The following is a 12,071-nucleotide window of genomic DNA, read 5'->3' as shown; positions in this document are numbered from 1 at the left end:
CACGCAAAGTAAGTGTTATTTATGCGTCATAATTTCATAGAAGTTTGGTCTAACTCTATGTCTAATAAAGAATTGGGGTTGCAACTGGAAACAAGTTGTTTTAGGTCAGTTACAGTAAAATATGTATAAATTTATAGGCGGTGGTGGCAGAGTGGATGTGACGTCCGACTTTCAATCCGGAGGTCGCGGGTTCATGTCCTGGCTCGTACCAATGAGACTTATGGTGAAGGAAAACATCGTGAAGAAACCTGCATACATCTGCGAAGAAATTAAAAGGTGTATGTGTAGTACCCAATCAGCATTGGGCTAACGTGGGGACTATAGCCCAAGCCCTCTCGCGCATGAGTCTGGAGGCCTGTGCTCAGTAGTGGGACGTATATAGACTGAATTATATATATATATACCTCTTACTAACCCTTAACTAATACAAATTACAAATAAATACATTTTAGAGGATCAATGAGAATTTTTGTCAAAATGGAAATAGACAGTACTATATATCACATTTGTTACAGTACTATATCACATTTGTTACTCCGTGTTACGACGTATCTCGAAGGTGACTCACTGTGGACGCGCCTCAGATGCCTCCGGACTGTGCTAGGAAGGCGAAATTGCTTATTGCAAACTCTACAGACGTACGGTTTCTCGCCAGTATGAACACGATAATGCATTTTCAACGCAGCCAAAACTATAAATTCCTTTTTGCATACATCACAAGAATGCGCTTTCTGGCCTGTATGTCGGTGGCTGTGAACTTTTAAAGCAGATTTATGTCTAAATTCCTTATTACACACTTCGCAGGAATATGGTTTAATTCCTTTGTGTATCATTATGTGATCTTGTAAAGCTGAGCTCTGTCTGAATCGCCTATGACAAATCTCACAGGGATAAGGCTTCTCTCCCGTGTGTATTAGCATGTGGCCTCTCAAAGTGTTTTTGTCTGCAAATGGTTTGTCACACAAATTACAGTACTCTAGTTTCACTCCCATGTGACTGTTCATATGGGAAACAAATAATTTCTTAAGTCTATATTGCTTTCCACATATTTCGCAACAGAATAATTTGTCTGAAGGATTTACTGCTTTGGATTGTTGCTTTGTTTGTGGGTCATTTGCTTGAGTTTCATTTGTTTGTTGCCGTTTTATATGTCGTTTTTTTGTGTGCAGTTGTTTTGTTTCTTTAATTCCGTGCAAGCTTATAATGTGTTCATTTAATCCAATTTCATTTGCAAATCTCTTTTTGCATATTTTGCAGCATATTGGAAGTAAGTGACCGGAACTCGACAAATGCGTTTTTAAAGTGAGTTTTTTTGAGAATTCTTTATTGCATACTTCACATGAAAACGGTTTTTCACCTGTATGTACACGCATGTGGGATTTTAAGTTGTGTCTGTAAGCGAATTCTTTTTGGCATATCTTGCAGGAGAACTTGTCCGTGTGACTTTTCAAATGATTCTTTAAGACGGATTTAAGCGAATATTGTTTGTTGCATACTTCGCAGGCGTACGGTTTCACCCCAGTGTGGCGGGGCATATGTTTGACGAGGAGGCTTTTATATTGGAATTTCTTCTTGCATATATCGCAGGAGACGGGTTTGGGGGGTCCCCTAGTGCGCGGCACTGGCCCACTGGGTGCAGCGTCTAAGGGTGGGGCGGGGGGTAGATGGACCAGCTTTTCTATCTGTTTCCTGGCGATGGCGGAAGCAGCTGACTCCGTGATGCCCGCCGAGTCGGCCAGCTTCTCGAGTTTGTCCAAGGCGTTGTCAGAAGCATCATCTGACTCAACAGGGGCCGGTGTTGGGATGGCCAATGGCACTAGAAAAAAAAGTAATTTCTATAAATTATATGTAATCATAGACTTACATTACATGTGTACTTTAAATCTTGTAACTTTGAACCATTTCTTAGTATCTGATTCAGTTGAAATTTGTAGTATTTCCGTAGTTCCTATGACAATACAATAATATGCTAGCGTGGATCTGATCTGATGGCGCCGTCGGAATCTAGCCAACACAACGCCTCGAGACATAAATGGGAAGTATTACAGTCAGCGATAAGTGCCACATAAAAATGGACAGTGATTTGTTGAATGAGATGACCATATAGTAGTTTAAAATCCGTAGTCTTCATTTAAGGCTACAAATATAATGTGAGAAGCTTGTGACAAGGCTGGAGGTAAACGTCCCAATGTTTGGCACTTCTTAGTATTTTCGATTGCGTTGAATTAATACTTTGCGTGGCATATTCCCGCAGTGGGAATGTCTATTTGATATTTAATAAGATGTTTATAATATATTTACTGATAAAAACAAAGAAAGAAATAAACAAACATAATAAAACTTAAAAATCTATAGATACAAAATTTGCCCCAGATCGCCGTCAACGGGCAAGGTGCCCAGAAGGCTGGCCGTATTTCCTCGTAAATAGTGGCCAGCCCTCTGGTCACCAGAAGCCTCTATTAGTGCCAGTTGCACCAACCACATTTGACAGACTGATCATCGTCAGCCGGCGCGCCCCGCGCCTTTACTATGAAACTTTCCATACATAAAAATTTAGCGGACTCTTTAACGTTCGTAACAGTTTGGTGCAACCGACCCTTAGGCGCGCCGACAAGTCTGTACAGTGTACAGTCGACGCGCACTTGGCCCCCACGGCCCCAAAGTTTCGACACCAAACGCCGCAAATATGTAGCTGCTTCCCAGAGCGGCATATTTGCGGCGCTTGAGGCTTTCGGCTGCGGAAGCCGCAGCGCCAGCAGAATCTTTGGTGCTTGGAACATGGGACGGTGCTATCAACTACCCATACTCCAAAGCACCAGTGTCATTCCGTCGGGCCTCTTGCCGTCAGACCGCTGGGCTCGAGGACTGCCGGATTGACAGGAAGTTATAATTCCAACAACCTGAAGCGTTGTATGCCACCTGAAGGGTTAAAAGTGATAGTGCAATGAGTGGGGTATTCGAGGTGTAACGTAAGAAGTTTTGACAGTTATAAAAATACTCATATGTAGATATTAAGCTTAGACCGACTATTTAACTTTATGTAAAGCATTAGCTTCATAATCAGTAGAGATCAAGGAGGTCCTTGTGGGTTGAAACGTTTGTGCATAACTACGTCCAATTGATAACTGTCAAAACTTAATTCTTACCCCAACTGGAAATATACGTAAATCATGTGAAGTTAATAAAAAAAACTGTTTGATTGTACACTTTTATTTGTAACGAATTCATACAGTACAAATATAAATATAATAGAATACAAGTTTACAGTTAACTCAAATGATTAATTCCGTATTCTATTGTTTTCAAAACCAGAGATAACATTTTTGACTGTATTTAATATTTATAAAACTTATAGTTAGCAATAAAATAACAATAGCCTATTCACTTAAATAAGCATATAATTTCAGAATGGCGAAGGTGTACTAAAAAACATAAATAGTCACTTGACTTTGTGAAACTAATAAAAATCTCTTAAGATATGCAGTGAATCGAAATATTCCCATTTGTCCTCGCCGGGCACAGTTGGAAATAGAGTTTTCATATAATTAATTCCCATTTGTTTCCGCTTTTTGTACGGCGGTGGTCACATGGGGCTGAGACAAACAGGAGTACACCGGTGAATCTTATTATAATTGGAATGAATATCACTTCTTTATAACAATATAATTGGAGACTGCCTCATTGTGGACGCGTTTGAGATGTCTCCTGACATGGCTGGCTAACCGGAATTGCTTCTGGCACACTTTACACACGTAAGGCTGTTCTCCAGTGTGAATACGCTGATGCTCTTTTAACGCAGCTAGTACTATAAATTCCTTTTTGCATATATCGCAAACATGTGCTTTCTGTCCCGTATGCCGTTTGCTATGAACTTTCAAAGCAGATTTATGTCTGAAATCTTTATTACACACTTCGCAGGAATAAGGTTTGACGCCTTTGTGTATTAACATGTGGTATTGTAAAGCTGAGCTCTGCCGGAATCGTTTCTGACATATCGCGCAGGGATAAGGTTTTTCCCCAGTATGTAATAGCATATGACTTTTCAAAGTACTTTTTTCTGCAAAGCGTTTGTCACATAAGGTGCAGGACTCGAGCTTCACCCCCGTGTGTCTGTTCATGTGGGCATCGAATAATTTCTTAAGTCTATATTGCTTTCCACATATTTCACAGCAGAATAATTGGCCTGAGAGATTTGTATTATTTCTTGTTTCTTCTTCTTGTTCCTTTGTATGCGGATTATTTGTTTGAAGATCGTCTAGAAATTCATTTGTATGTTGTTTTTTAATGTATCGTTTTTTTGGTTGAAGTGGGTTTGTCTCTTTAATTCCATGCAAACTAGTAATGTGTTCATTTAATTCCCTTTCATGAGCGAAGCGTTTTTTGCAAATTTTGCAAGAAATTGGAAGTAAATGACCAGAACTGGTTAAATGACTTTTTAATGAAAGCTTTTTAGAAAACTCTCTATTGCAAACTTCGCATGAAAACGGTTTGACGCCTGTGTGCACACGCATATGAGATTTTAAGTTATATCCATAATTAAATTCTTTTTGGCATACGTCGCAAGAGTACTTGTTGTCTGTGTGAGTTTTTAGGTGATTCTTTAGGACGGATTTCAGTGAGTACTTTTTGTTGCATACTTCACAGGCGTAAGGCTTTATTCCAGTATGTCTAGGCATATGTTTGACTAGGAGATGTTTAAACTGGAATTGTCTTTTGCATATATCGCAGGAGACAGGTGTGGGGGGTCCCCTGTTGCGAGGAGCAGGCTGTGCTGGGTGAGCGTCCAAGGGTGGTGCGGGGGGAAGGTGTGCCAGCTTCGCCATTTGTTGCCTTGCGATGGCGGACGCGGAGGACTCTGTGAGAGTGCTTGCTGTCTTTGAGCCGGTCAGCTTCTCGAGTTGATCTAAGGCGTGGCTGGAATCGTTCCTCGTCCGCGCTGGGGCTGGTGGTGGAACGGCTAATGGCACTAGAAAGAAAAATTGCTTATAGGATGTAATTACTGAACTTAATGTTTAGAAGTTTTTAATACACGGTTCATGGTGACCCGGGTACAGATGTAGTGCATAATTGTTTTCCATCGTATTTTCTCGGAAACGTTCGTATTTGTCAACCTCAGTACTCGGACTAACTGAAAAAGACACGACAGAAAATATTATGCACTACATCTGTATGCCTTCATATGTATACCCCCGGGGTTATGGGCGTAGGAATTAATTCGTGTATTTATAACTTTGTTTATTTTAAAATAGTTCCGAACTATAAAAAAAATAGGTAGTAAGTTCCAAATGTGCTTAGAAATGTTAAAAGAGTAAATTTTTGTTCCAATTTCTTGGAATCCTTGTCCAAAATTTTGGACAATTTTAACTTAGTAAATGATAAATAATTATTACAAAGCATTTATTACACACCATTACAAAGATATACTAAATGTATTTCACAACGTAACTTTTACAGTTAGCATATTAGGGCACAATCCTTCTTGTTGAATTTTATAATAAATTATCCATGTCCATCTCCTGAGCTGTTCACTATATCGTTGCTCGCAGCTATGCGCCGTTGGTGGCAACTCCAAAATCCTCGTCGGTAAGCTTATTTCATTTGAATGCCAAAGACGTCTATATCAACCAATAACAACCTTCGTGCATTCCGATAATGTTCACGATGACGCGCCGCACCCGATACGCATGGTGTTCAAAGTGTTAATTAACCGTTACGTCGCTCCTATAGTACACGACACTGGCTTATAATACATTGAGACAAGGCAGCAATTAGTCATCAACTTAACGTCGATTCAAACTCACTAACGACCGTTCTTCAAACCAATTGTCGCAGGGAGGTGGTGTGATCATTAAAGTCTATTCATCCTTATTTTTCCTATCATGTAAAGTTGTAAACAAAGACTTCTCGAAAACATTATCACACTTTTCTCTTGAATGGCACACATTACTTAAAATGTTGTCGTATACTTAAAGAAACCCACAAAGTATCGAAATCAACCAAATCTCTCTTCTTTCCATCCTGTTACCCCCCTGCTGGGGTGTAGGGCTCGAATCTTTTTCTTCCACTGACCCCGGTCCTGGGCAGCTTGGGTACCACAACCAAACAACCACTGAAAAATATCATTCCTAGAAAGATTTTCATTAATAATCGGAGAACGATCACCTCACAGACATCTGACATTACGCTGTCTAGATTATCTATGAATCCTATTGTTGGAATGACACTTTCAAGTCTCGTTTGTTTACATGATAAGACACGTAAGAATAATTACACTTTAGACATTTCTATTCCAGTTTAGTGTAGAGCAAGCACTAATGTCAAGTCGTCTCGTAGCCCTAGATAAATCCCCAGGAGTGAGACCCATCGGCATCGGCGAATGTTTGCGTCGAATCTTATCAAAATGTATGATCTTAGCTACCGGCTCCGAAGTAACGGAAGCATGTGGCCAGTCACAACTCTGTAGTGGCCTCAGTAGCGGCATTGAAGGTGCAATACACGCAATGAATGACATCTTTCAAAATAATTGTCAACCTAACTCAAACTGGGGAATGCTTCTTGTTGATGCAAATAATGCATTTAATGCTGTCAATAGACAACTGGCTCTTTGGCAAGCAAGAATATATTGGCCACACGGCGCCCGGTTTCTGTATAATACATACAATGGTCACGCGGAACTGGTTATTCGCGATTCCGACATGAGACTATACAGCAGAGAAGGGGTAACTCAAGGAGACCCACTGGCCATGCCTCTGTATGCCCTTGCAACTCTGCCCATCATAAACAAAATGAAAGATGAAAATACCATACAATCTTGGTATGCAGACGATTCCTCAGCACAGGGTAGTCTAAAAAATCTACGAAATTGGTGGAACAATATAAATATGACACGACCATCCTTTGGCTACTTTCCGCAAGCCAAAAAGACATTGCTCATAGTATCTGAATCTGACAAACAAATAGCTCATCAGATCTTCAAGGGTACTAATCTAACTATTGTCACCGGATCTCGCTTCCTGGGAAGCTACATTGGTGAAGGAAAAGAGGATTTCATAAAAAATAATGTAAATAAATTCGTCTCCACCGTTGAAAAAATATCTCTTATCTGCAAGGATTCTCCGCAAGCTGCCTACACTGCCCTCACCAAAGCAATTCAATTCAAATGGTCATACTTACTACGTGTCCTGAAAAACTCCCACGAATTCTTTGAACCACTAACACATGCCCTACGCACTATCTTCCTCCCAACGCTCTTTGGAAGTGACGTCTCCCCTATTGAAGCCGATCTATTCTCTCTACCTATAAATAAAGGCGGTTTGGCTATTAGCGACCCTTTTAATGCTACTAATTTAAATTATGAAATTTCGAAAAAAAGCTGCACAGCTCTCACGGAAGCCCTTATCGAAAATAAAGAGATTGTTCTTTCAGATCACTATACATTCATAAAAGATGCTCGCAAAGATGGCCGCAAAGAAAAAGAAGACCTTGATAATAAACTTCTAGAATCTACCCTAGCAAAATTTACACCTAACAAAAAACGAGCAATCGAGAGATCCATCGCAGCCAAGATGAAAACAAAGGCCTCAAATTGGCTCTCGGTTATTCCAACAAAAAAAGATCACTTCGATCTATCCCCATACGAATTCAGAGATGCGCTGTCAATACGCTACCATACTTAGAACACCAAACGCCATGCCGCAATCATGCGACGGCTGTGGCAACGGCAGCTTCAACATCGACCACGCGCTCTGCTGTAAAACTGGAGGCCTAATCACAAGGCGGCACAATGAGATTAGAGACTTATTCTGTGAACTTTGTCAACACGCGTGGGGCAACGTAACAAAAGAACCAATAATCTCGGAAAATGACTGCGGCCTACGTGCAGATCTATCTTGTCGTGGCGTTTGGGATGCGCAGAGGGAGGCGTTGTTTGATATCCGTGTCGTTGACACTGACGCTCCTTCTTACCTCTCACGACCCGTCACATCTGTACTAAAATCAGCTGAAGACGAAAAGCAGAGAAAATATTCCACGGCCTGTGAAATGCGACATGCAACGTTCACCCCACTTGTAACATCTGTTGACAGCGTATATGCACCCCAAATGTCCTCCTTTATAAAACATATGGCAGAAACCATATCTCAACGGTGGAACCGTTCTCTAAGCACCATACTGGGCTGGCTGAGATGCAGGATCAGTATCGCCGTTATACGCGCCACCAGCATGTGTATCCGAGGCACACGCCACCGTTTTAAGTCGACGGCCAGGTGGCTTGGGTTCGACGACGGTGCCGCCCTTCCACACATCGATTGAAACCACTTTTCTACCCTACCCACATATGTATTACCTACCCCTTTGCCTATGTACTTATGATTGTTTTAATGTAATAAATTTTTGACCGTTTAGTGTAGAGCTGTAAGTAACGATGTCATATTCACGTCAATCACATAAGATATGAAGACTCGTCAATCAGGTTTTACTTTTCGGGCCGCTAAAAAATTATAACTTGGAAATTCCATAGTAAAACGTGTAAACCCGAGTAACCCGACCCTAATATCGTCGGGTGACAAGCAAAACTCACTAACTAACATCATTGAAATTATTGGACAATAAACCGTGTTACAAGTGTAATAAAGTGCATTGTTACTTTAATTTTTTAATAGTACTTAGTGAGTTTTGCTTGTCACCTGACGATATTCAACGATAAAAATAAGTACATACGTGCTTGTACCAACTCTTCGTTGTTGATCGTTTCTCCCTCCGACATCTTGGCCTCCAACTTGACCGGGTGCACTTCGCCTGAAGAAAAGAGTAACTTTACACACAGATATTGAACGGTAAAACGGTAAGTATAGACCAAGTCTTCGTAAAATATTTGAAGCTTGGGAATCCTGTACGCTATTTGTGAGAAAAAAGGAAACGTCAGAAGAAAGTTACCAGCATATAATGTTTACAATTCAAAGTTCCTTAACCTCTAGCCGCCCATACGTCAACCTTGCCAAGCAAAATGAAATTTTATTTTGTCAACACAAAGTTCAAATTAGAATGGAACAGGAGACCTTTCTATAGGTCTCTGGGCGGCTAGAGGTTAAATTTAAATGGATAAGAACTAAGATACAGAATTCTTCATGTAAGGGGTAATGGACAACTTGTATGGTGACCGAGCTATGGGCAGATAGTAGCCTGCTTGGTCTGAACCAAGCTAAGTTGGCAGCGATTTTGATAGCCCAGACTGTGCTATCAAAATCTATGACGTCAAACTTCTATGAAAGTATGACGTTTAAAACAATACTGGCACAGTCTGTGCTATCAGAATCCCTGTCAACTTAGCTTGGTCTAAGTCTATCTTTGTAGGCTAGGTACTGAACTGATATTTATATAGATTAAAGGCACGAGCACACCTGCAGCGTGAGCACACGTCACGCAAGCGGTGTGCCGTCTCTCTTAAGGTGTATTACAGTACAGTACATAACCGTATATTACAGTGGGCCACGCACTTGAACTGATTATGTCTGTACGTATTCAGTAGAAATGTCATATAAAATTTAACCGAACTTTACATTTATTTACTACTAAATTATGTTATTCATCAACTTCTGTCAAGGAGGTAAAAAAAAAGTTAATTAATATAATTTGTTTGTTCGTATTCTTTTTTTACATTTGTAAAGTTCCAGTAAAGGTGTGTGGTTGTTTGTGTGTACCTGTGTTGTGTACAATAAAGTGATTACTACTACTACTACTACTAAAGTTCTATGAATATGGTGGTAAGTGTCTGTCGTCTGATACAGAAATACTTACGTAGCGTAAAATCTTCATTTGTGGCATTTCCTTCCACACCCTCAGACTTGATTGTGGGTTTCTCATCTGAAACAGGAAATTTAGTTGCATTACTTGGCAACTAAAATCTACATCATAGGTATATACTAGATGTACCACTTGCTTACCAGTTTCACTGATAAGAAAAAGGAAAATATTAGAATTTAAATATGTATTTATAGTTTGGTTTTTTAGCATTAGAAATAAGGTAAACAATCTTGACGTAATAAGGTAAACAAGCTTCAGTCTTTGGCCCATCGGCGGAAAGTCGCCAGCCTGTCGGTATTCTACAGGTTGCACTTCGGGGAGTGTGCCCATGAGCTACACGAGCTTATTCCACCGTCCCCATTCTACCATCGGACTTTTAGACGCACGGCCGGTTTCCATCCTTACTTGGTAGTTATTCCACCAATTCGCACGAAGCGCTTTGCTTCTACTTTCCTTATGCGCACTGCCAAGGAATGGAATTCCTTGCCGGCGTCTATATTTCCGTGTTCTTATAACCCGGCAACCTTCAAATCAAGAGTGAACAGGCACCTTCTGGGCGAGCTGGCTCCATCGTAGGCCACGTCTACGCCTCGGCTAGTCTGTGGCCATGAGTAAGCTCATTCATAATAAAAAAAAAAAAAAAAAAACGTGTTTTTAATTGAAAAACACATTTTAAAAATAATTTACGGCAAATATGTAACAATAATGAATCTAATACGATCATTTATATTCTTCTGCTTTCATAATAGTCATTGATTTTTAAAAAGTGTTTTTCTATTTCTAGACATGCCAAGATCGCTTACCTTCTTTCAAGTTCTTTCTAATGCTAAAAAAAACGAACTATAGGTGACGGAAGAGGCTATTTAATCCCTGCCACCTCTCTCCACCATCACTCTCTACACGACGACATTTCCATATTCACCACTAAGATGGTGGGCAGTCCTCAACTGTGCATTTCTCCAGAAACTTCATTGACTGTCGCCTGTTTCCAGAACCTTCAGACCCTTAAGAGAAGTGTACTCTCATCTCTCCTCAAGGCCGGCATCGCATTTTCAACCCCTCTGGTGTTACGGCCATGTGCACCGTAATCGCTTATCATCAGGTTGTTAGCCTCCTTTATCATAAATAAAATACATGCCATTATTGCTTACCCAAAAAATGAATGAACTGCAACCGCTGCAGCTCGGCCTGGCTGCGCTGCACTAGCTGCTTGAACTCGCTTGCGTCCCGCAGACGCCCTACGCACGCCTCGCAGATTCCACTCTCGTCGTCACTGCTCATTGCAACCTAGAAGGAAAGTACGATTTTAATAAAAATGTTTACAAAATGATAAAAATTACCTTCCGCCTGTGACTTTATCTACATGGAACGGAGATGATGATTGATGAAAACTACCATGTCTGTAACAGACAGACAGAGTTACTTGCACATTTATCCATTTTGTTATGAGATATTTAACAACTAATAACAAAAAAAAGGTTCAAATCGTGCCCTGAGGTTTTACTTTAATTTCAAAATTTAGACGGCTGTTTAGTTGATGTAACATTATAGTAATAGCCTTTATTTCATGCCTTTTTGTTATTTTTACACTTTCATTGTTATTACATTTTCTTTTTTTGTAATATACCAATTGGGTAACAACGCCATAAAATCCAGAAATTATAAGATTTATATGCTAAGGAGACACTCTTTAACCTATAAGTTATATTTGTTATACTTGGCAAAAAATATGCGAACTTATACCATACTTATACTGTTAAATTTAATGCGTCTAAAAGAACAGTCGTAACCGTGGCAACGAGTGACAAAATTATGATCGACCTAATTTTGTAAGCTATAATTATGTGCAACTAAGTTTATTAGTAGGTAATAGAATAATATTTCAAATGAATAATAAGTCTAAAAGCGGCCGTACTTACACGTATATTAAAGCATTCTTGAAGCATATCCAAATATATCTCAGTTTTTCCAACATGAGTATACAAAGTCTTCAAGCCCTTGTCCGGAGGGCGCCGCAGGCAGCAGCGACAGGAATGCATCGCCTCTATGGCATTAATAACTGCATCACTATCGTAATCTTCCATCATTAAAACTAATTTGTTTCAATTTCAAAACATTAGTATTATTTATTTAAGCTTTTTGTAATGTATGAATGTGACAGATGACTCGATGGCCCCAATGGCGTTGGCACACAGTGTTCCCATATGATTAACCAAACAAATCTTTAACTTAACTCACAGTTTTTAGACGTACTCAACTCCATCCATATT

General features: G+C 40.0%; 1 protein-coding gene across 2 annotated transcripts; it reads right to left on the bottom strand.

The window, feature by feature from the left end:
- Window positions 1-48: 48 nt before the first annotated feature.
- Window positions 49-11,977, bottom strand: LOC134676174 (zinc finger protein 883-like). 2 transcript variants are annotated; one of them, XM_063534490.1, is made up of 5 exons: window positions 11,721-11,976; window positions 10,953-11,088; window positions 9,796-9,861; window positions 8,719-8,796; window positions 49-1,816 (listed from the first exon to the last, which is right to left on the bottom strand). In XM_063534490.1, exons 1-5 carry the CDS (start codon window positions 11,886-11,888, stop codon window positions 510-512), a joined length of 1,755 nt encoding a protein of 584 aa, XP_063390560.1. In that variant the 5' UTR covers window positions 11,889-11,976; the 3' UTR covers window positions 49-509. The 2 variants fall into 2 exon arrangements, with proteins under 2 accessions (XP_063390560.1, XP_063390559.1); XM_063534489.1 differs by lacking the exon at window positions 49-1,816 and adding an exon at window positions 3,278-4,966 and having other exon boundaries at window positions 11,721-11,977.
- Between the last annotated feature and the right edge of the window lie 94 nt (window positions 11,978-12,071).

Source organism: Cydia fagiglandana, chromosome 24 (genome assembly GCF_963556715.1).
Source record: "Cydia fagiglandana chromosome 24, ilCydFagi1.1, whole genome shotgun sequence".
Classification (NCBI taxonomy): Eukaryota; Metazoa; Arthropoda; class Insecta; order Lepidoptera; family Tortricidae; genus Cydia; species Cydia fagiglandana.
Note: the sequence above shows the minus strand (reverse complement) of the source record. Positions and strands in the feature narration are given on the sequence as shown.

Excerpts from the sequence above, each read along its gene's own strand:
- LOC134676174 (XM_063534489.1), bottom strand. The coding sequence starts at position 11,888 with ATGATGGAAGATTACGATAGTGATGCAGTTATTAATGCCATAGAGGCG. Across the intron at positions 11,089-11,720 it reads AAGAATGCTTTAATATACGT|GTTGCAATGAGCAGTGACGA; the intron begins GTAAGTACGGCC and ends CTTTCCTTCTAG. Across the intron at positions 4,967-8,718 it reads CGAAGAGTTGGTACAAGCAC|TGCCATTAGCCGTTCCACCA; the intron begins GTATGTACTTAT and ends TTTTCTTTCTAG.